General features: G+C 44.4%; 1 protein-coding gene across 2 annotated transcripts in view; it reads right to left on the bottom strand.

The window, feature by feature from the left end:
* SLC46A2 (solute carrier family 46 member 2) overlaps positions 1 to 23,352 on the bottom strand; it is a 43,975-nt gene extending 20,623 nt beyond the window's left edge. The window contains exons 1-3 of one of the 2 annotated variants that reach the window (XR_012271353.1): positions 21,905 to 23,352; positions 21,215 to 21,298; positions 980 to 1,113 (exon numbers count right to left, since the gene is read on the bottom strand). Coding sequence is in view for 1 of the 2 variants with exons in the window: in XM_073663221.1 (XP_073519322.1) it covers positions 980 to 1,136; positions 21,215 to 21,298; positions 21,905 to 22,949 (1,286 nt within the window). In the remaining variant the exon portion in view is untranslated. Of the gene's footprint in view, positions 1 to 979; positions 1,137 to 21,214; positions 21,299 to 21,904 lie in introns of both variants that reach the window. The other variant, XM_073663221.1, reaches the window with a different exon arrangement.
* Between the last annotated feature and the right edge of the window lie 1,492 nt (positions 23,353 to 24,844).

Below are 24,844 nucleotides of genomic sequence, written 5' to 3'. Positions count from 1 at the left end.
GGTGTCTCTCATCTTCCTCTTGACCTCAGACGAGTTTGCTGGCCAATCAAGCACAGTGATACTGTTGTTTTTAAACCAGGTATTGGTACTTTTGGCAGTGTGGACAGGTGCCAAGTCCTGCTGGAGAATGAAATTTCCATCTCCAAAAAGCTTGTCGGCAGAGTGAAGCATGAAGTGCTCTAAAATTTCCTGGTAGACGGTTGCGCTGACTTTGGTCTTGATAAAACACAGTGGACCTACACCAGCAGATGACATGGCTCCCCAAACCATCACTGATTGTGGAAACTTCACACAAGATCTCAAGCAGCTTGGATTGTGTGCCTCTCCACTCTTCCTCCAGACTCTGGGACCTTGATTTCCAAATGAAATGTGTCAATGACTACCTTCTGGACATCTGTCAAGTCAGCAGTCTTCCCCATGATTGTGGAGCCTACTGAAACAGACTAAGGGACCTTTCTAAACGCTTAGGAAACCTTTGCAGGTGTTTTTTGTTAATTATTATAATTTACTGAGATAATGACTTTTGTGTTTTCATTGGCTATAAGCCATAATCATCAACATTAACAGAAATAAACACTTGAAATAGATTACTCTGTTTGTAATGACTCTATATAATACATGAGTTTCACTTTTTGTATTGAAGAACTGAAATAAATTAACTTATTGATGATATTCTAATTTAGTGAGATGCACCTGTATGTGGAACAAGCACAATGCATGTGCCCCCCTCTTCAGAGAAAGGAAAAACGGGGCTTCAAGTGTATTAGATGGCTGGGGGGAGATATAAAAACATCTTAGAGGATGAAAAAGTATTAGGTGCTAAATTATACCATGCATTTATATTACATTTTCATCCCAAAAAACAGGAACACTTTAAGATGCTCCTAAAGATAATATGGCAAATGGATATGAAAATATATCAACAGGTTATCAGAACTAATTAAACAGAGGTTTTTCACCTACTGTATACTTCACATACCTAATAGGAATGAGGCTGAAAATTGCTATAATTCCGGATATAATAAAACAGGTTCCTTTGAATGTCTCCAGAGTGACTTGGTAAATTTTATTGAATACAACTGATGTTAACACCGCTGAGATGGCTAAAGATAGCTGGAGAACAACAAATAATTTTCCTGAAATTAAACAAATAAGTGAATAACAGTCATAATTATCATAAAAAATGGATGCACACTTTAAATCCATGTCACCATAGTCTTAAAAACAGTACAGTTTTTGCAACCCAACCTCATCACTTAAAAAGCAAAAGCACTTACTCAAACCCCAATCCTTTCTATCCTTGGGTACACTAGCGCATTGTGAACTAGTGTAACATGGCGCTGGATGTTAGCCATGGGTCAGGTATACGTCTCCTGCGCCCCGGCACTTTACATGAAAATGGAGGTCCTGGCTGGGTGTGTGGACTTGTGTCGTAGAGGCAGTATGCCCGTGCAAGCCGCATGTAACTGGCCTGGTTTGCCAGATGTTAACCAGTACATGAAAGGAGACCACCATTTAAAATTAAACTTATTTTTAGTGAAAAATAACTTGATATGAACTACATGCAGTAGATAGTAGGAATTTATCTTCAAGTATGTTTCTATAACCACAAACGACATGAACATACACATCTCCTACTTCCCTGAAAAGATTCTATTTTCTTTGCTTACTTCCTCTACTCTTTGCACAGCCCAGCACACTATCTTGGGAGCTTTCATTTTCCTCTGTGGGGACCGCATGGGACGAGGTGTTATGCTACAGCCCCTTTTCCTCTGTGGGGACTGCATGGGACGAGGTGTTACGCTACAGCCCCTTTTCCTCTGTGGGGACCACATGGGTCGAGGTGTTACGCTACGACCCCTCACAGCTATTCTCAGTTTCCAGTCCACAAGAGTCATAGACTCCATCCTGTAGCAACACGTCTCCGTAGTAAAGGATGTGTCCCAATATGGTGACACTTGACTTTCTTTACTGTAGATGCTTAGTAGCTACAATAATATGCATATTCCCTTCCTTCTGCTTCCCTTTACTTTTACCTTCCGTTACCTTTCTGATGAAGACTTCATACCGTTCTGCTAGGCTTCCTGCCCAAGGCCTAGATATTCTTTCTCTCACTCTCCCTTTCCCGATTCCAGACTGCTACTTGTATATCTTCTCTGCTGTCTATTCTCTTACTATCTGCTCCAGTAGTTCCTTTCTTGCCACAGGGACACCCACTGCATGCAGTATTGCTCACACTAGACCTGAGGTCTTTTCTCTGCACACTCTGGGCTCTGTCTTACTAACTACCAGAAAGGTTTTCATCCTGGTACATAGCCCCTTCCTCTCTAGGCTAAACTCTGGACTTAAAGAAGTTGTCCACTCCTTGGACAACTCCTTGTCACCCCCTTTGCTTGGACCTGATAAAATAAAAAACGTTATACTGACCTCTCATGCTGGCACCATTTTCGCTGTGTCGGCACTTGCTCTCCCCGTGGCACCGTTGCTGTTGTTGTGATGCCGGCACCCAATCAGCGCCGGCGTCACTGTACCCGCCTCCTATCGAATTGAACATGAAGAGTAAGTCAGAGTGCAGCTGCAGCCCGGACTTCCTCTTCATGTTTGATTTGTCCGAAGACGGGGACAGTGACGCCGGCGCTGATTGGGTGCCGGGGTTATGTGTCACAACAACCACACGTGACTGAGAGTGTTGACATCGCTGGAACGGCGCCAAAAAGGGAGGTGAGTATAGGCTTTATTTTATTGGGGCCAAACATTTAGATTAAGAAGGAGTTGTCCAGGTAATGGACAACCCTTTTAACTTTATCTTACCCTACTAATGCTCTGATGGTGGGCAGACTATAACAAAGTTATTGCCATCTTGTGGCCATTATACTTAACATCACATAACATTATGTTTTACACAGCACACACTACACATTACACTTGACAACATTACATGAAGGCTTCTAAAGGGGTGTGGGCAACATGCCCATCCCCCTACACTAGCATTCCCCTAAACAGACTGGATTCACTTCTATCCACCATGAAAGCAGAAGCCAAGCTGATCTTTCTAGAGGTTTCTCTAATGCCATTGTTCGCTGTCACTGATTATATTGTTTTGTTTTTTTAATAATTAAAGGGATTGTCCACTTTATCGGGATGCTAACAAATGCACTGGAGATATGATTTTATGGCAACTACTAATATATATGTGTGACATGCAGAAGTAGTGCAGTTGCAGAGTGTGACATGCAGAAGTAGTGCTGTTGCTTTAAAAGCCTTCAGCAACTATTAGAAGTAACACAAGCACAGGAGACAGGAAGTGCTGTGCTTCAGAAGCGTCCAGCAACTAGAAGGGTTAACACAGACACAGGAGAAGGGAGTGTTTTAGTACAGCCCCAGGGCGATTGTGGGAAAGTTGTTTACTGCCTGGCCACAGCCAAAGAGAAAGGTGGCTTATGATCTATATCTCACAGAAGGCAAGGGAACAGAATTCAGGTAGGAGGGAAGCTAAACAAAGGTCAGTTAGACTCCCTGAGCTAACAGTGTGGAGTATTATCGGCCAGGAAGATAAGTACTGGAAGGAAGCCTGTCATAGGTGATCATCTCCCTCATCACACCCTTCCCCCCTCCATCTCCATGCAGGATAAAGAATGCTGTGTACTATTAAGTCCTTGTGAAGGAAAAGTCTGTGATTGTGTATGCATTAAAACTGTACTGTACTGTACCGGATAATAGACTATGTACTGCAGTGCTGCAAAGGAGCCTGTACTGTTATTACTGGAGCCTGTTGCTCAAAGAGACATGTGCATTGCACGGGCCGTGCCTCATTAAATGTTACTGTTCTACCGTTTATGAAGACTCTTGTCAGTTGTGTCTGGTCAGCAACTGAATCTATCGTGTGCCTGAGAGAAGCTGCACCATATTGTCACCCTGAGTAACGCTTCCCCCAGGATTCCAACGAATTCATGTAACCGGTCTCGCCCCTATCTGAACTTAGGCGGCGTGTATGTAACATTGGTGGCCCGTACGGGGAATCCTGTGCCGGAATTAGTGTGTAGAGGGAAAAGAGGAAGAGTGTCTGGAAAAACACAGCAGCACAGCACCTCAACTCAACTCTGCTACACCAGATAAAGGGGACTAGCCCTAGAGAAAAACTCACTAGCAGCAATGGATGTGGAAATACAAATGGACAGAATTAGTGAGCTGCCTGTTCAGTTAACCTGTGAAGAATTGAGAACAGTAGCAGAACAGATTTCCAAAGCACACAACCGCAGGCAACTGTTAGCTGCCATTAATGCAAAAATGGATGAGCTGGGGGAGAAAGAAGCTGAAGACATCATGGGGACATTCCTCCAGGAACTAACACAGTTTCTAACCAGGTTGAAGTTGTAGGATGGAGGGGCAGCACCAATTACCAAAAGCGGGAATCTTTGTCCACAGACTGAACTACAGGAATTGAAAGAACAATTCAAAGCCCTAACAACAGCCTTGCAGTAATCGACTAAAACCTCTGAATGGGTCATAGACTCAGACAGGACCTTTAACCTGCTCGGTTTAGATAAATCAGAGAGACAGTCCTCTCTAACACCACAATTCACCATAAGGAAAGAATTCAAGATCCTCGGACAGATTGGAGAGTGTGAACAGAAAGAGAGACTGTCTTATAGGAACTTGTTGCACCAGATCGATGCAGGCTTACCGAAATCGTTGAGGGGGTGGTGAAAGCGATCAGCCCAGGACTGAACCTTCATAGTATGCTAGAAATGAAAAGTCAATTGACCTTGCAACAGCTGAAGATGATTTTAAAGGGGCACTATAAAGAAGAGAGTACTTCAGAATTGTTCCACTGACTCATTAACCTCTCAAAGAAAAATAATGAATGCCAAAGTTTCTTGTTCAGAGCAATTGAACTGAAGGATAGACTGTTGTTTGCATCCAGAGATGTGGAAGCGGAAGAGAAGCTTGCTGCTGGACTAGTCCAGAAGAAGTTCTTGAGATCATTGGGAACAGGATTAATCAGCAAAGATATCAAGTTGCAGCTGAAACAGTACCTAGACGTTCCTGGCATTTTGTACAACGTCCTAATTAAAAGAATGAATGAGTCAGCTAGTTTGGAGTCAGAGAGCGAACAGAAGTTAAAGAAAGGCTCTGCTCCGAAAATCACCAAAATGAGTCAGCGGAAGTTGGAGGAGAACCCCGGTGGCCAGTCCGAAGATCATCATAGAGACCCTCCAGTGCCACCTCCCAGAGGGAACATTAAATCACCAACAAAAGAGAGAACCGCCAGTGCTGACTGGGAGGAAGTAATAGGAGAACTGTGAGCCAAGTTGATTGAGGTGAAAAAGTTGAAACGGTATCCCTCAAACCCAGGAGTGGGTTCCAAAATAGAAGATACCCGACTTGTGAAGCTTGCCATTCATCAAATCAGAGTACGGTGTGTGTCCACTGTCTAAGATGTGGTGAGGAAGGACATTATGCCAAGGAATGCCAATGGTCACGGTCGTTTGGGTTAAAAGACAGGAGGTTACCAGTGTGGGGCGACTGGTAACCGCAACATGGAGGAGGCCCCAGAAGCAAATTCAAATCTCACCAAACCACAGAATGGCGCATGAGGTAAAACAGCTGCGTCAGTACTATCCCCAAGTGTGTTCCCGTCTACAACAGCTGCAAGGGAGACAGAGGCATCAGTTACTTAATGCGGAGGTCAAATTATGTACTCCTGGGAGGAGAATTCCTCGGTCAGTAAAGATAGCCTCATCAGCCTAATTAGTGAAAGGTGTTTTATAAAGTGCCAGCTAGATGGACTCCTAGTCAAGCACTGTGGGACACAGGAGCCCAATCGAGCCTTTTAAATGAAGAATGGAGAAGGCGCTACCTGCCAAACACTTGCCTTCGGTCACTAAAAGAACTCTTGGGACCAGTGGAACTCCACGGTAAAACCGTCAACCAGACCGAAATCTCTTTCATAGGCTGGGTGGAAGTGACTTTCCAACTCAGGGCCACAAAGAACAGCAACACCATCGAGCTTTTGGTACCTTTTCTCGTGACCAGTGATCAGAACAAGGCAAAGGATCCTATCCTGAGTTATAATGTAATCAGTGAGGTCATCACAAAACACAAGGCAGGGGCGCTGGTGGTGGATGCAATCGCCACATAGCTCGCCATACCCAACGCCGTGGCGGAAAACGTGATTCATAGAGTAAAGAAAGCACAGAATACAATGGAACTAAAAGAAGTCAAGGTAGGCCTGCGCCCAACCATCATCCCTGCAAATCAAATGGTGGGGTGAGGTGTGGAGTCCAGGTAGAACCAGGAAGAAAAATCCAGAAAAGACTGCTCGTGCCAAAAGATTCCTCAGAACTTCCAGAAGGCCTAGTTCAAGGTGAGACTGTGCTTACGATTCCTACTGGTGGGTTTGCTCGAGTGACAGTACCGGTGATGAATACTACGAAACACGAAATTAGACTGGATCCAAAGACTGTGTTAGGTCACATCTAAACCGTTAAAATGGTATATCCAGCCAGTGTGAGACAAGCCCAGGGGTCTACAGTGAATTCAGTTTCCCCACCAAGGAACAGGAATTGCCCAGGGGAGGAAATTGCGCAACCCACCTCGGGGTCCTGGGATCCCCCAGTATCCCTGGAACACTTGTGTGCTGAAGATCTAGCAGTAGCAAAACAGATGCTGAGAGAAGAGTATCATGCGTTCTCCAAAGATGACTCTGATATAGGCTGTATCCCATCGTTGCATTTGAAAATCAATTTGAAAGACACGACCCCAGTAACCAGAAGTTACATGTCTATGCCAAAACCATTACATCGTGAAGTGAAAGAATATTTACAAGATCTCATTAACAGAGCTTGGGTCCAAAAGTCGAAGTTGTCTTATTCCTCTCCTATTGCCTGTGTTAGGAAGAAGGATGGTACATTGAGACTCTGTTGTGATTACCGGAAACTAAACCGAAAGTCAGTACCTGATCGACACCCGATACCAAAGATCCAAGATATGCTGGATAGCCTATCAGGAAGCACCTAGTTCTATGTCCCCAATCAGGGGACATACCACCAAGGGTTTGTCAAAGAGTCCAGTAGACCCTTGACAGCTTTCATCACACCGTGGGGATTATATGAGTGGATCCACATACCGTTTGGGCTCAGTTCAGCTCCAGCAGAATTCCAGAGGAGCATGGAGACATGTTTAGAAGGATTGAGGGACGATATCTGCCAGCCGTACTTGGATGACAATGTGGTACACAGCAAAACATTCCGGTAGCATGTTGAACATGTGAAGAACGTATTACAACGGTATCAACAACACGGAGTTAAATTGACAACAAAGAAGTGTGAACTGTTCAAAAGACAAGTCCGATTTCTAAGGAAAATTGTGTCCGGAGAAGGATATACCATGGACCCAGCAGAAATCGCTCCGGTACTGGCCCTAAAAGACAAGCGGCCCTCTACAGTCGGGGAGTTGAGGCAGATATTAGGATTCCTCTCCTACTATCGTACTTATGTTCGGAACTTCTCCAGGATTGCTGCCCCACTATACCTCCTCTTGGGGGAGACGACAGAGACAACAACACCCACGGAGAAAAAGAAGAATGCGGGTAGGCCCGGGCTTAAAAGAAACAATGCTTTTTCGTCCCAACAGTCCATTCTTTGGACAGCAGACCACCAGGAGGTATTGGAAGAACTAGTAGACTACTGGTAAAACCACCCATCTTGGGATATCCTGATTTCAATTTACCATTTGTTCTTCATTGTGACGCTTCTCAAGTTGGACTAGGAGCTGTCCTGTATCAGCATCAAGATGGAAAAATGAGAGTCATCGATTATGGTTCTAGAATGTTGACAGACGCCGAGAAGAATTACCATCTACATTCCGGAAAATTGAAGTTCCTGGCATTAAAATGGGCTACCTGTGAGCGATTTAGAGATTATCTCTACTGCAGCAAAGAGTTTGAGGTATACACTGACAACAACCCTTTGACCTTTGTCCTTACTACAGCCAAACTGAATGCAATGGGTCAGAGATGGTTCGCTGAACTAGCTGACTTCAATTTCAGCATCAAGTACAGGCCAGGAAAATGCAATGCAGATGCTGACGGATTGTCAAGAATGCTACTAGAGCCTGAGGAGTTCATGCAAGAATTCTCAGAGGAAGTCAGTCTGGAAGCAATTGAGAGCACTAGCCAAGCAGTACAAGCTTATCAGGAGGAAGACACAACACTGTGGTGTCCGTTGACGGTGGAAACCACCATAAAAGTGAGAGAACAAGATCACCCTCGGTCTATTCAACAACTACCAAAAGGGAAAATCCGTAGAGCACAACAGGAAGATCAGATAATTGGTAAAATACTACTTTATGTGGACCAAAATCAGTTTCCAAGTAAACGGGAGAGAGGCAATGAGTCACCAGCAGTATCTGTTTTAATTAAAGGATGGATGAAGCTCTACCTCAGTGAAGACAGTATCCTGTATCGTAAAGGAGGACAAAATCAGCAGTTGCTACTACCCAGAGTATTTCGTAGGTTGGTCTTCAAAGAACTCCATGAAAAAATGGGACACCTGGGAGTGGAAAGGACAACAAATTTGATCCATGAACGTTTCTTCTGGCTGTACATACAGAGAGATATTGAGAGGTACGTGACCAGGGAGTGTGGGTGTCTGAAAGATAAACGTCCCAACACATCAACCTGTGCACCTATGGGCAACATCCAAACTATGTATCCGTTTGAGATGGTCTCAATAGACTTTCTACATCTCGAGACATGCAAGGGTGGTTACGAATACATCTTAGTGGTGATGGACCATTTCACTCGATTTGCTCAAGCATATGCCACCACCAATAAATCGGGTCGAACAGTGGCAGAGAAGATCTTCAATGATTTTGCTTTGAGGTTTGGGTTCTCTACGAGGTTACACCACGACCAAGGAAGAGAATTTGAGAACCAGCTATTTGCCAACTAGGAAAGTACTGTAGAATTCAGAGATCCCACACAACGCCCTATCACCCAGAGGGTAATGGACAAGTGGAACATTTTAACCGGATATTATTGTCGATGTTGCGCAGTTTAACAACTGATGAGAAGAAAGACTGGGAGAGTTCTCTGTCAAAAGTGGTACATGCCTATAACTGTGCAAAGAGCGATGCAACAGGTTACTCACCCTTTTTCCTATTGTATGGACGATCGCCAAGAGTTCCAATCGACATCATGTTCGATACTCCGGTGTCAGAGACTTACAGAACGTATCCGGAGTACATTTGGAAATGGAAGGAATGGATGGCAGAGTCATACAACATAGCGTCCAAAGTGGTCATGCAAGGACAAAGCAAGAGTAAGGAGTACTATGATCGAAAATGTTATGGAGCAGAATTGTCACCGGGAAGCCGGGTGCTAGTCAAGAACATATGTGAAAAAGTTGGTCTAGCAAAACTTTGTTAGTACTGGGAAGACAAGGTGTATGTGGTCGTAAGGAGGAAAGCTGATGACAGCCCAATGTATGAAATCCGATTGGAAATGGGAGACAAGAAAACCAGAATAGTCCATCGGAATTTACTACTACTCTGTGATTATCTCCCACCACAACAAGACTTCCCAGAAGTAGACCGACATCGTCCGAGATCAACTAAGGGACCACCACAGACTGAAGCTCCGTAGGTGGATAGTGACCTTGAAAGTTCTGATGAAGAAGAACACACTGTTGTATTTCTTGGACCGGCAAGGAGAGGGATGTATCATCATCAGGAGAATGAACTAAGTCCTGAGGCTCCAGAGTTCATACCAAGGAGTACAGATGAAGTCTAATTCAGATCTGAAGATCGAACACCGGCCGCTGAAGAGACCGATCGACACTCAGGAGGAACGGAATTACCAGACCGTGCAGAAACAAGTGACTCAGGAGAAGCACAGGAACTTACAAAGGCAGCTCCAAGAGCATTTGAGGAAGCACGGGAAATGAAAGAAACTTCTGTGACCGAAGAACCATTGGTCTCTGAGGAACAGCCCACCAAGAGGATGTCGACTCGAGCAGTGAGGAGACCCGTGATGCTGACGTATGAGACACTTGGTGAACCGAGTCAAATGCCAAGAACTGTCGACTGGAAACAGGTATCTCTGCCTGCGCACCAGGTAAGCCCACTTGAGGGGTATTCACCACTGAGAGGCAGTATGGAAGATGTTGCCTGGTGGAAAGACTTGTTTTCATGCTTTGATTTTCCTTAAAATACTTTGTAGAAACAAAGCATAGAGAGAGAGAGCTGGTTGAAGATGTACAAAAAGCTCCAGCTGAAGAGATGCTGATTGTTTTAATTGTGTTAATTGTTTATTTCTTACAGGCATCCTACAAGAAAAAGGACGCAAGATTAGGTTGTTATCAATGTTTATGAACGTTATACCAATTTCACAATGCCAATTTGTATATAAAGTTATCCAACTTTCACCACTGTCTCAGAATTGGTCAGATTGACCAATTAGAATGAATGTCGAGGACGACATTCAAAAAGAAGGGAAGAGTGTGACATGCAGGAGTAGTGCTGTTGCAGAGTTTGACATGCAGAAGTAGTGCTGTTGCTTTAAAAGCATTCAGCAACTATCAAAAGTAACACAAGCACAGAAGCACAGGAGACAGGAAGTGTTGTGCTCCAGGAGCATCCAGCAACTAGAGGGGTTAACACAGTCACAGGAGAAGGGGAGTGCTTTAGCAGAGCCCCAGGGGGAATGTGGGAAAGTTGTTTACTGTCTGGAGCCGAAGAGAAAGGTAGCTTTTGATCTGTATCTCACAGAAGGCAAGGGAAAAGAATTCAGGTCAGGAGGGAAGCTAAATAGTGATGGGCGAGCACTAAAATACTTGTGTGCTCGATGCTCGGGTCGAGCAAATTGGAATGCTCGGGTGCTCGACCCGCGCAACGAGCATAATGTAAGTCTATGGGAAACTCGAGCATTTTTCAGGCGGCTCCCCCCAGTGGCCTGCAGAGGGTCTAAAAATTGCCCAAAAGGATGGGAACAATGCTCAAATGACATGGGAACAGCATGGGGAAGACCCCTGGAAGCATTTCTGACTCCCAGGTCACTGCTGTCAACAACGTTGTCAGAGATAGTACGCCACTTTTACGGACTCACAATAAAACATGCAAAAACGAAACCAAAATGGATTTTCCGGGGAAAAATGTTAAGGAACATCCTTTCCAGGGTAATGACTTGTATATAAGGCAAAATAAATAACCCAAAACAAAAATGCTCCTCCACACGTTGGGCTATGTTCACACATGCGTTTTTGCACTTTTGCATTGCTTTCAACCAAGACAAATGCATTCACTGGTAAATGTCATTTTAATATTTTACAACCTTATCTGGCCATGTGGTGTGTGACAAATCATCAGACATATCCTGTTTCATTCATGATGGAGGGACTCTGAAAGTCACAAAGCCTATTTTTATAGGGCCATCAGGCGGCCCTTACTATTCTTAAAGGGCCAGCAGTCGGCCCTCGATATTGTTAGAGAGCCATCAGCCGGCTATGCATTGTTGTTCTCATTATTAACGAGTGGGTCTCCTATACTGTTATTGCATATGCAGTGACTACAAGGGCTGCCAAAAATTTGGAGGCACTCCAATGCCCCTTGGAAGAGACGTAGAGGTCGGAGAGCCTCCTAAAAACAATGTTCTCATTATTAGGAAGTGGGTCTCCCATAGTGTTTGCCTATTCAGTGAATGCAAAAGCTGACAAAAATTTGGAGGCACTCCAATACCCCTTGGAAGAGATGTAGAGGTCGGAGAGCCTCCTAAAAATAATGTTCCCATTATTAGGAAGTGGGTCTCCCATAGTGTTTGCCTATGCAGTGAATACAAAAGCTGCCAAAAATTTGGAGGCACTCCAATGCCCCTTGGAAGAGACGTAGAGGTTGTAGAGCCTCCGAAAAACAATGTTCCCATTATTAGGAAGTGGGTCTCCCATAGTGTTTGCCTATGCAGTGAATGCAAAAGCTGCCAAAAATTTGGAGGCACTCCAATGCCCCTTGGAAGAGACGTAGAGGTTGTAGAGCCTCCGAAAAATAATGTTTCCATTAATAGGAAGTGGGTCTCGGATAGTGTTTGGCTATGCAGTGAATGCAAAAGCTGCCAAAAATTTGGAGGAACGCCAATGCCCCTTGCAAGACAGGTAGAGGAGGTGATATGGTAGATATGGTGGTGAATGATATGTGGTGAGGGAGGATGAGAAGAAGGAGGAGGAATAGAGCAAATAGACAAAATCAGGAAGCGTATACCCTTGTCTGGGTGTGAAGACAGAGGTGCATGGGAATAGAATTAGACCTCCCAAAAAAATACACTGTTTTTGAGTTTAGGTTACGCTGCTATCATTCGAAGGTGTTGAGAAGTCTGGCCCAATCCAGTCCTTGTTCATTTTTATAAGAGTCAGCCTGTCAGCATTTTCAGTTGACAGGCGGATGCGCCTATTAATTATAATTCCACCGGCGGCACTAAAACCCCGCTCTGATAAAACGCTAGCGGCAGGGCAGGCCAGGACCTCCAAGGCGTAGAGAGCCGGTTCATTCCACGTGTACAGCTTGGATACCCAGTAATTATAAGGCACAGAGGAATCACGGAGGACGTTGGTATGGTCGGCAAGGTACTCCCTCACCATCTTCCCAAACTTTGCACTCCTTGCTAGAGTACCCTGCGCCTCAGGACCTGTAAGATAGGAGGGTCTTAGAAAACTGTTCCAGAACTTTGACAGTGTTCCCCTGCCTCTGCTGGATTGGAGTTGTGTCTCTCTCGCCTGTACTCCTTGGTTGCCCAACGAACTGTGACCTCTGCTGCCAGCGTTTTCAGATGAGAATTTTTTTAATAATTCCGCAACAAGGGCCTTCTGGCACTGCCCCATTTTAGTAGACATGTCCGCCTCGGGAATAAAAGATAGAAAGTTCTACTTGTAGCATGGGTCTAGAAGTGTCACCAACCAGTAATGACTGTCACCCAAAATTTGGAGAACGCGAGGGTCACCGGAAAGGCAGCGTAACATAAACTCAGCCATGCGTGCCAGACTGCTAACAGGCAAGACTTCCGTGTCCTTCCCAAGAGGACGACTGACCATGCTCTCCTCCTCCACCTCCTCCCTGTCCTCCGGCCATCCACGCTGAACAGACGGTATGACAGTTGTGCAGGTAGCACCATCTGAGTCTGAACTGAATACCGACGGCCTTGTTGATGATGGTAGTCAACAACTGTCCTCTTCAGCTCACAAATCCTTCCCAACATCTGCAATGTAGAGTTCCAACGCGTGGGGACATCACACACCAGTCGGTGAGCCGGAAGCTGCAAACGCTGCTGAAACACAGCATGGGTGGCGGAAGCTGTAGGTGACTTTCTAAAATGGGCACACAGGCGGCGTACTTTAAATAGCAGATCCGGCAGCTCTGGGTAGGTTTTAAGAAACCGCTGAACCACGAGGTTAAGCACATGGGCCAGGTATGGTATGTGTGTGAGCTCGCCTCGCCTCAGAGAACGCCACCAGGTTCCGGCCATTGTCACACACGACCATGGCTGGCTGTAGGTTCAGTGGTGTCAGCCACAGATCAGCCTGGTCTTTCAGAGCTGTCCACAACTCTTCAGCGTTGTGTGGTTTGTCATCTAAGCATATTAGCTTCAGCACAGCCTGTTGCCGCTTGGCTGAGGCAGTGCTGCAGTGCTTTCAGCTTGCGACTGATGTGGTCATTTCAGAGATGGATGCTGAAGAGGAGGAGGAGGTGCAGGAGCTGTGGGGGCCACCCTGAATGACCCAGGGCCCGCAATCCTCGGCATCGGGAGGACGTGTTCCATCCCAAGGTCCAACTGGGTCCTGGCTTCCACTATGTTAACCCAGTGTGCTGTCAGCGAGATGTACCGTCCCTGTCCACACGCATTTGTCCATGTGTCCGTGGTTAGGCGGACTTTCCCAGTAACTGCATTGTTGAGGGCACGGCTAATGTTGTGGGACACGTGCTCATGTAATGCGGGGATGGAACACCAGTAGAAATAGTGGCGGCAGGGGACCGAGTACCGAGGGACGGCCGCCGCCATCAGGTTGCGGAAAGCTTCTGTCTCCACAAGCCTAAAAGGCAACATTTCGAACGCAAGCAGTCGCGAAATGTGGGAATTTAGTAGTGTGGCCTGTGGCTGTGTATTTGCGCTTGCGTTCCAAGGACTGGGGTAAGGAAAACTGAACGCTGCGCTGGGAAAAGGACGTGGACGTGGTTGCTGATGGTGCTAGTTGAGAGTGTGCAACGATAGGTGCAGGGCAGGAGGCATCTTGGACAGAGGATTGGATTGCACACACAACAGCGGAAGAAGCAGTGGTGCCACCCACAGACACTGTTCCTGGACCATGGGGTTCGGCCCACTTAATCGGGTGCTTTGCTGCCATGTGCCTGATCATGCTGGTGGTGGTCAGGCTGGTAGTTTTGCTACCCCTGCTGATGCTGGCCTGGCAGGTGGTGCAAATGGCCTTTTTGTGGTTATCAGCAGAGTCTTTAAAAAATAACCAGACTCGGGAAGACCTAACAGTTGTACGGGCAACTTCCGTCGTGTTGATGTTACGGGGAACGGTTGCCCGCCTTCTGTCTGCGGCCACCACACTGCTTCTTCCTGCCTGTTGTGGTGCTATGCCTCACTCCCCCTGTGTGTGCTGTCCTGGCTCTGTATGTCCCCCTGCCAGGTTGGGTCAGTTACTATATCATCCACCACCTCGTCTTCCACTTCCGCACCCTGGTCCTCCTCCTGACTTTCTGGCAATTGTGTCTCATCATCGTCCACCTATTGTGACAGTTTCCCACCATCGCCTTCGTGTTACCTTGGCTGCTCAAATATTTGGGCATTGCTACATGCGATCTCCTCTTGCCCCTCTTCAAGTGAACCGGGCAAGAGGAGTGTCCAAGTGTGGGATCAGTTTTCTCCGGGCACTCGGCATGGTGGGAGGAAGGAGGATCATGGTGAGGAATATGCGGTCCTGACTCACGGCTATTGAGACTTGACTGTGTGGAAGACAGGGTGGTGGTGGCTAAGTGACTGGAAGCATTATCTGCTATCAAACCAATAACCTTTTCACACGACTCTGTGTTCAATAGTGGTGTTCTGCGGTCCCCTATTAATTGGGACTGGAAGGTCGAGCGAGAAAATAAGATTGTTTGTTGTGGCACAATTTCAGCTAGCCCACGTCCTTGGCCTCGTCCTCTGTATGCACCATCATCACCATCATGTCTACTTCCCCGTCCCTTGCCACAAGCCTTGCCCATTTTAAATGGAGGACAATATTTTCCACATTCACTAAAAATGGCTGGGTTTGAACCGCAGTGATATGTGATACGTGTTACGGAAAACCACAGTTTTAAATAGCTGGCCTGTAGGTAACTATTTTTAACAGCTACCTCGTGTCAATAACTTCACTGACAAACACTGCAACAAAATTTCAATGCAGGCCAGAAATGGCAGAATAGACTTGCATTGAACAACAGCAAACCCGCATGTATATATCTATACATGCGGATTTGCTGCGGTTCAATGCGTGGATGGTACCTAGGTCGGGAGAAGAGGAGACTGCTACTCTCATCCGACCCGCAAGTTAAAAAATAATTATAAAGTGAAAAATAAAAAAAAGATTCATACTCACCTCTCTGGAGGCCCCCGGTCTCATCCCGGCGTTGATCGTCTCTCCTCGGTGGCCCACGGTGTACTGCCAGGACCCGCGGTGATGTCATTTATCAGCTGATGGTCACACGACCATCAGATGATCGGTGACGTCAGCGGTCAGCTGATGGTCGCACGACCATCAGATGATAAATGACGTCACCACAGATCCTGGCAGTACACCGCGGGCCACCGAGGAGAGTGGATCGCCACCGGGAGGAGACGGGGGCCGCCGAAGAGGTGAGTATAAGTTTTTTTTTTCTTTTTACTTTTTAATTCTTTTTTTCACTATAGATGCACCATTTGAAAGCAGAACTCTCCTCATAAGTTGGTCACACAATATAAGTCCATGCCAGTTTCATGGATTTATATTGTGTGACCAACTTATATTGTCAAGCCCTTTTCCAAATGCATTTGAGTTATGCTCAAAATCGGTTGGAAAACCTCTTGAAAAAACAAATGCATAAACGCATGTAAAAACGCTTAAAAAACGCATGGAAGATCCGCATGCATTTTTTCTGCCAGGGAGAAAAAAAAACGCTCAGGAAATTTCAGCTTCAAATCTGCATCGTGGGCACATACCCTTAGATGAGATCCTTGTGACGGACAAACCACAATTTTAAATAGCTGGCCTGTAGGTAAATATTTTTAATAGTGAACTGGTGTCAATAACTTCGCTAACACACTGCAACAAATTTCAATGGAGGCCAGAAATGGCAGAATTTTCAGCACACTTATATGTGATCCGTGTGACGGACAAACCACAGTTTTAAATAGCTGGCCTGTAGGTAACTATTTTTAACAGCGACCTCGTGTCAATAACTTCACTGACACACTGCAAGAAAATTTCAATGAAGGCCAGAAATGGCAGAATTTTCAGCGCACTTATATGTGATCCGTGTGATGGACAAACCACAGTTTTAAATAGATGGATTTTTAGCGCTGTAATATAGAAAGGACCTGGCTGTAGTTTGCAGTGCCAACAAGCAAATGGAGCAGAAAAACGGTGTTCTCTGGATTGCTTTTAAAGCAAATAATCAGGATTAAGAAAAAAAAAATTATTCCTAGCCCCTGATACCTGGAGCTATTTCTAGAAATATCTGTAAAAGCACCAGCAGACAGAACTGGAATGGACCCTCTTGCTATATGCACTGCAGTCTGCCACATACACTGCCTGCCTGCCTAGCACTGATATCTATGCAGTTGGATTAGTCCTCAGAAGGACTGTTAGTTGAGATGAATATGTGAATAATATATGCTGGTATACCTACACTAACTAAGAAACAAGCAAATCTCTCCCTAGCTCAGCAGCACCTCTCCTTACACTGCCTGATTCCGGAGTAGACTGTGACGACTATGGCGGCGCCAGGTCTGATATAGACCTGATGATGCTGTGCGGCCAGCCAATCACTGTAATGCCACAACCAACATGGCTGCGGCATTTCAGTGTGTGGTAGACAATCCCTGCATGTTGATGATGCAGGGAGGGGACCCGAGCTCCCGCCGAGCAACTCCGGAAATACTTGGCGAGCGCCGATCATCTCGATCAGTGAGATGCTCGGGCGAGCACCGAGCAGTAGCGAGCATGCTCGCTCATCACTAAAGCTAAACAAAGGTCATTTAGACTCCCTGAGCTAACAGTGTGGAGTATTATCGGCCAGGAAGATAAGTACTCGAAGGAAGCCTGTCATAGAGATCATCTCCCTCATCACACCCTTCCCCCCTCCATCTCAATGCAGGATAAAGAATGCTGTGTACTATTGAGTCCTTATGAAGGAAAAGCCTGTGGTTGTGTATGCATTAAAACTGTGCTGTACTGTGCTACCGGTTAATAGACTGTGTACTGCTGTGCTGCAAAGGAGACTGTACTGTTATTACTGGAGCCGGTTGCTCAAAAAGACATTTGCATTGCACGGGCCGTGCCTCATTAAATGTTACTGTTCTACCGTTTATGTCAGATGTGTCTGGTCAGCAACTGAATCTATCATGTGCCTGAGAGAAGCTGCAGCCTATGGTCACCCTGAGTAACGGTTCCCCCAGGATTCCAACGAATTCATGTAACCGATCTCGCCAATATCTGAACTTAGGAAGCGTGCGTGTAACATACGTATTAGAGGGTCTCCTCCTGCACTTGCTTCTGTAGTCTCAACAGGCTGCACAGCTCTCCTGTTTCAAAAATGGCCCTTGGTGGACTAAAACACTACACATAGCAAAGTTGTCCTTCAATTGGAAAAGGCTCATGGTCTGGTCACATAATACATCATCAATTGCCATTTAAAAAAAGAAGGGTTGTACAGTCAGGAAGGAAGGATGAGAATCTGTAATATACAGTAATATATATATATATATATATATATATATATATATATATATATATATATATATGTACACTGCTCAAAAAAATAAAGGGAACACTTAAACAACAGAATATAACTCCAAGTTAATCAAACTTCTGTGAAATCAAACTGTCCACTTAGGAAGCAACACTGATTGACAATCAATTTCACATGCTGTTGTGCAAATGGAATAGACAATAGATGGAAATTATTGGCAATTATCAAGACACACTCAATAAAGGAGTGGTTCTGCAGGTGGGGACCACAGACCACATCTCAGTACCAATGCTTTCTGACTGATGTTTTGGTCATTTTTGAATGTTAGTTGTGCTTTCACACTCGTGGTAGCATGAGATGGACTCTACAACCCACAGAAGTTGCTCTGGTAGTGCAGCTCATCCAGGATGGCACATCAATGCGAGCTGTGGCAAGAAGGTTTGCTGTGTCTGTCAGCGTAGTGTCCAGAGGCTGGAGGCGCTACCAGGAGACAGGCCAGTACACCAGGAGACGTGGAGGGGGCCGTAGGAGGGCAACAACCCAGCAGCAGGACTGCTACCTCCGCCTTTGTGCAAGGAGGAACAGGAGGAGCACTTCCAGAGTCCTGCAAAATGACCTCCAGCAGGCCACAAATGTGCATGTGTCTGCACAAACGGTTAGAAATTGACTCCATGAGGGTGGTATGAGGGCCCGACGTCCACAGATGGGGGTTGTGCTCACAGCCCAACACCGTGCAGGACGCTTGGCACTTGCCACAGAACACCAGGATTGGCAAAGTCGCCACTGGCGCCCTGTGCTCTTCACAGATGAAAGCAGGTTCACACTGAGCACATGTGACAGACGTGACAGTCTGGAAGCGCCGTGGAGAGCGATCTGCTGCCTGCAACATCCTTCAGCATGACCGGTTTGGCAGTGGGTCAGTAATGGTGTGGGGTGGCATTTCTTTTGAGGGCCGTACAGCCCTCCATGTGCTGGCCAGAGGTAGCCTGACTGCCATTAGGTACCGAGATGAGATCCTCAGACCTCTTGTGAGACCATATGCTGGTGCGGTTGGCTCTGGGTTCCTCCTAATGCAGGACAATGCCAGACGTCTTGTGGCTGGAGTGTGTCAGCAGTTCCTGCAAGATGAAGGCATTGAAGCTATGGACTGGCCCGCCCATTCCCCAGACCTGAATCCGATTGAGCACATCTGGGAAATCATGTCTTGCTCCATCCACCAACGTCACATTGCACCACAGACTGTCCAGGAGTTGGCGGATGCTTTAGTCCAGGTCCGGGAGGAGGTCCCACAGGAGACCATCCAGAACCTCATCAGGAGCATGCCCTGGCGTTGTAGGGAGGTCATACAGGCACGTGGAGGCCACATACAATACTGAGCCTCATTTTGACTTGTTTTAAGGACATTACATCAAAGTTAGATCAACCTGTAGTGTGTTTTTCTACTTTAATTTTGGGGGTGACTCCAAATCCAGGCCTCCATTGGTTAATAAATTTGATTTCCATTGATGATTTTTGTGTGATTTTGATGTCAGCACATTCAGCTTTGCACAGAACAAAGTATTCAATGAGAATATTTCATTCACTCAGATCTAGGATGTGTTATTTGAGTGTTCCCTTTATTTTTTTGAGCAGTATATATATATATATTAGAGAAGGCAATAAAATCATGTTCTCAACACATATGCTAAGATACAAATAAAGTGACCCATGCATTTAAATTCTGAATTTTCCTATTATTATTATTTGTTGTACAAGGATGAATACGACTCTAAAAGTAGTGAAATCAGGTACACATGTAGGAAGCTACATCGCACTGATCTAGAAGTAGTGCGAAAAAGAGCAAGAGAGGACATCAAGTTGTACCACTGCCAGACACCCTCTGAAAGAAGGAACTTGTGGTCTGCTGCTCCCAAATGCATGCATCACAGGATGGTCTTATTTGTGCGGCCCTTTTAAGAAAGAGGGTATCTCTTGAATACCTCTCCTGTAAAAAAAGGCTATGAGACAAGCATCCAGGTGTGTACTGTGAGTGAAGAAGGCCCTCTGAATTCTTAGGTAAAATAGAATGGTATTAAACCATTATGAATTAATAGTATTAAGGTTTTGGTGGGATGTGTAATGTAACTGTTCCTGATAGTGAAAATGACTTAAAGAGAACATGTCAGCAGCATTTTACTACAGTAAAGTAAGTTTAAGTACAGACAGGACCATATTGGCGCTGTCATACTGATTAAAATGATACCTCAGGTGAAGGAATCCGTTCTGTACAGTAGATTTTCTTTAATACTTGTTGGAAGTTTCTTTTTTTCATATCTTCATGCATCGGGCCGGGCCTGTGGGCAGAGCAGTGGGTAGGGTCTTCAGCTTTGGTCCGTCCCCTCCGCTGAGTCTGGGTGTATTTTCTTCTAATTTATTTAAAATTTCGCTCTAACCCATCCGAGACGCAGGCGGAGCTTGCACGGATTGAGCTCTTGGAAGTTTTCAGGAAAATGGCGACGGTGGCTGTGCATGCGTAGATTGCTCAGTGCCACCGGTGCCATTTCACTGAAGCCCACCATTAGATCAATTTGTGCAAGCACTGCCAGTGACTAGGACTTATGGTGGGCTTCAGTAAAATGGCACCGGTGGTACTGCACAATCTGCGCATGCGCAGCCGCCGACGTCATTTTCTTAAAGACTTTCAAGAGCTCAATCTGCACATGGCTCGAACAAAATTAGAAGAAAATACACATAGACACAGTGGAGGGGCTGGAACAAAGCTGAAGACCCTTGCCACAGTCCCGCCCCGATGCACAAATATATGAATACAAGAAACTTCAAACAAAAATTAAAGAAAATTTACAAAATGGATTTCTTCACCTGAGGTATCATTTTAATCAGCATGATAGTGCCAATGTTTCCCTGTCTGTACTTTACTTAGTAAAATGCCGCTGAAAAATAGTTAGCACAGCTGACAAATTCATCATACTTTACTCAAAAATAAGTGGGGAAAATTAAGATAGAACTGTACTAGTCCTGACTGGAGTATATTTCTCATGACAGCTGAAAGCTCTGGCATTTCAGAGAACATTTACTTTAATCATCCAGCTGGAAACAATATCCAGAGATGAGACTAGTCTGTCACCGCCCCGGTCGGCTTTTCCCAGCACCAGTCTATGAGATTAACAGGTTTTTCGCTATGCAAGAGACATGTCAATCACCTAGAAGTAAAAATCGTATTAGCTTTTTTACTTACCATATAATGATCCTTGTGTATGTTTGGATAAAAGAGACCTTATAGTTGGGAGTGGTATTAGTGCAAACATCATTACTGCACGAGCTGCAAAACAGTTAAAAATAAAAATTATCAACATATACCACTTTTATACAATTTTTTTTAAAGTATAGCTCAGGGTTCTAGTCAAGCTTCACTTCATCTGGAACAAAAATGCAATTTGTTTCCCAAGTCCTCTATCTAAATGCCCAGGTAGAGTGGCTTTTCCACTTTATTTTCCACTAAGTACCTACCAAGTACACTATGGACTAATTGTTACTGATTTATACATGTTACATAGATCTGGATCATGCAGCCATATTTTCTGGTATCTCGATAACTTCAGAATTAAATCACATTTCAAATACATTCCTCCTTACAGTCACATCTAATGACAAATCATCCACTATAGGCAAAAGGTTGTTTACAGGGACTGTCAATCAGACCTTTAATGAGTAATGCTTGTAGCTGGCAGACTACTCCAATGACCCTTACCAATTAATAGAAAATACCAGAAGAAGGCAGCCCTGAAATTTATGGGGCATTTTTTGTTGGACAAAGTCAGAATTCTGATAACAATATTATATTTTATAAATTTACCTTTATACAATTTACTCACATAAGAATGAAACGTACCGAAGGTAGGGTTAACTGCAATACCCTTCTACTTACCTATGAAAAATAAGAATGTCCATCGCACAAATGCCATAATGAATATTCCAACAGTGAAAGATGCTATGCCAATCAGAATCAGAGTGACATCCTTAAACCACCTGGATAGAAAGAACACTGCTAAGAAGCTGGTTATGAATATCATGTAGCCTGCCGCATTAGCATAACCAATGTACTCAGGGTTGAAGCTAAGTGGTTTGTTCAACAAAAATAATGAAAGTACATCAACACATCCGTCAACAGCAATATTATATAATATGGCACTAGCGAAAAGAAGAGCGATAAAGCCTCGTGATGGTGTCCCAGATGTAGTACTCAGAGGTGGTTCTCTAGCCATTTCTCCTAGAAGCTTTGAACTTTCAGTAGGTTCCGCAGAGGATACATGTCCATGATTTACTAGTCCTGTCTTTTCATGCTGGGGCACTTTTAGTACAAAAATAGAATACAATAAACAAAATGCGTAAAACGAAAGGCTAGCTATTACTAGGGTTGTACCTTGATGGTTTGTAATTTTCACACTCACAAAAATATGTCCAGAGGACAAACTACCAATGAAACCAGCAATTCCATATACCAGCTCAATGACGATGAGCTTCAGAGAGCGTTTTTCTTCGGAGGAGCTGTCAGAAGCCCATGCCATAACTCCAGCCCAGTAGGTTGTGAACCACCCGGTTAAACCATTCAAAGCAGCAGAACCAAACATCACTTCAATAGGCCAGTCCAAAAGGATGACAAGCAACAAAAGGCTCCTCGATATTAGGTATCCAAATAATGGCACACTTATTGTAACCTTCCTCCTTTGCCGGTCACCAATTTTCGCCAAAATATAGGCAGAAAGCAAAGGTGCTAGTCCCAAGATCAGGTTGTGAATGATGTAGAAGTTTGATATGGATTTCTGAAGCATGTCACTATCAGATGTATTTAGAGATGAAATAGAATGGTTATAGTAATTTTTTACTGCAAAAAGAAGTGCAGTGTCATAGAAGGAACTGGCTACCTGAGCTGCAGCAACTACTGGCTCAATCCAGGTCCTCACGTGAGCCATGGTTGTAGGTACAGTTATCAGTCTTTCAGGCTATGAACAAGAATAGTCTTTGAATGAAGTGACTTCCTGTATGATCTGCCTGGGATCTATCTTCAAAACCAAATCCCGAATAGGTGCTGTGCTGGATCTGCCTGTGCCATAGAATATGTTGCAGTTTTATAGGTTGTAATCTCAGTCACTGGGTAGAAGTAATTGAGTAGATTGTTGTTAGATAACTAGATATCCAAAGTATCTGACAGAATACCAGTGAGAAAGCAAGCTGCAAATACTTCCTCATTTCTGCTGATCTACTCATGTAACATAGGCGGAACAAAGCTTTGTTTGCACTTTTCAGATCAGTTTAAGCAATGCAGGAGTGGCAAGCGGAGAAATTGAGGAAACTGTTCAACAAATGTCAGATTAAAGGGGAATATCCAGCTCCAAAATAAAATATGCAATATAAAAATGTACTTTATTTGGCATATATTTGCCTGGTATGGGGGTTTATATTTGCCAAAAGCACAGGCAACTAAGCTTTAATGGGAGTCAATGTCAGATTTATACGGTGGTATGTATATTTATAAATGGTAAGGAAAACTTTTGCGTTGAAAGTTATATGGATAGTGTTCGGACACAATGCATATATTATGCATTATACCCCACATGGCCAGCTTTAGACAGATTCAGTATGTCATATCTATTCCATACTGAAGGGGTTACCTGTGCCTATTTTATTTTTATCTTATGGGCCTAAGATTTGACAGACAGGTATCTTCTCACTACCTGATGTTGTGTGTGTTGGACCACTCTTGCCGGCGATTCTGTCGCTTTTGGTGACATCACATTGACATAGAAACTGCTTCTAGCATAGTAGCGTAGGTTGAATAAAGACCTAGGTCCATCCAGTTCAACCTTTCTCCCCCAATTGTACTCCCTACACTAACACTACACTAACTTACTGGGACTATGCCTCACCAATGTATTATTATTACCATTTTTATTATTGCTACACTATTACAATTAAAAAGTAACCTGTTTATCATTTTTTTGATTAGTTTTATATTTTGTGTTACTCTTGTGATTCTAATAATGGTATTACTAAAATCCCTATGCCTAAATCTGTTGATCCAGAAGAAGGCAAAAAACCCCAGGACACCTTCAGCCAATTTGCATCACGGGGAAAAAATCCTTCTTGACCCCGAGAAAAGGCGATCAGTCCGAGAACACTGGATCAAACCTAATTATGATACTAGTTATGTAAATACTATTATTGCCATACTACATGTACTACTATAGGTGTAACATTTTGTCTAATTTAACTGTAAGTCACAATGTTATGTGTATCGAGGAAATCATCCAGCCCTTTTTTGAAAGCTGTTATAGTGCCGGCCATTACTACCTCTTGTGGTAGAGCATTCCACAGTCTGAGTATTCTGACTGTAAAGAACCCTTTCCTGTTTAGGTGCCAGAATCGGTTTGCTTCCACCTATAATGAGTGCCCCCTGGTCCTTTATATGGTCTTTGGAAGGAATAATTCATGTGCTAGTCCTTTGACTGACCACATATATATTTACAGTGGGTACGGAAAGTATTCAGACCCTTTTAAATTTTTCACTCTTTGTTTCATTGCAGCCATTTGGTAAATTATAAAAAGTTCATTTTTTTTCTCATTAAAGTACACTCTGCACCCCATCTTGACTGAAAAAAAACTGAAATGTAGACATTTTTGCAAATTTATTAAATAAGAAAAACTGAAATATCACATGGTCATAAGTATTCAAAACCTTTGCTCAGGCACTCATATTTAAGTCACATACTATCCATTTCCTTGTGATCCTTCTTGAGATGGTTCTACTCCTTCATTGGAGTCCAGCTGTGTTTAATTAAACTGATAGGACTTGATTTGTGTCTATATA

The sequence above is a fragment of the Phyllobates terribilis genome, unplaced genomic scaffold (assembly GCF_046119375.1).
Source record: "Phyllobates terribilis strain yellow unplaced genomic scaffold, ASM4611937v1 Scaffold_1__5_contigs__length_1240528914, whole genome shotgun sequence".
Taxonomy (NCBI): domain Eukaryota; kingdom Metazoa; phylum Chordata; class Amphibia; order Anura; family Dendrobatidae; genus Phyllobates; species Phyllobates terribilis.
This window is presented reverse-complemented; position numbering and strand designations above follow the sequence as displayed.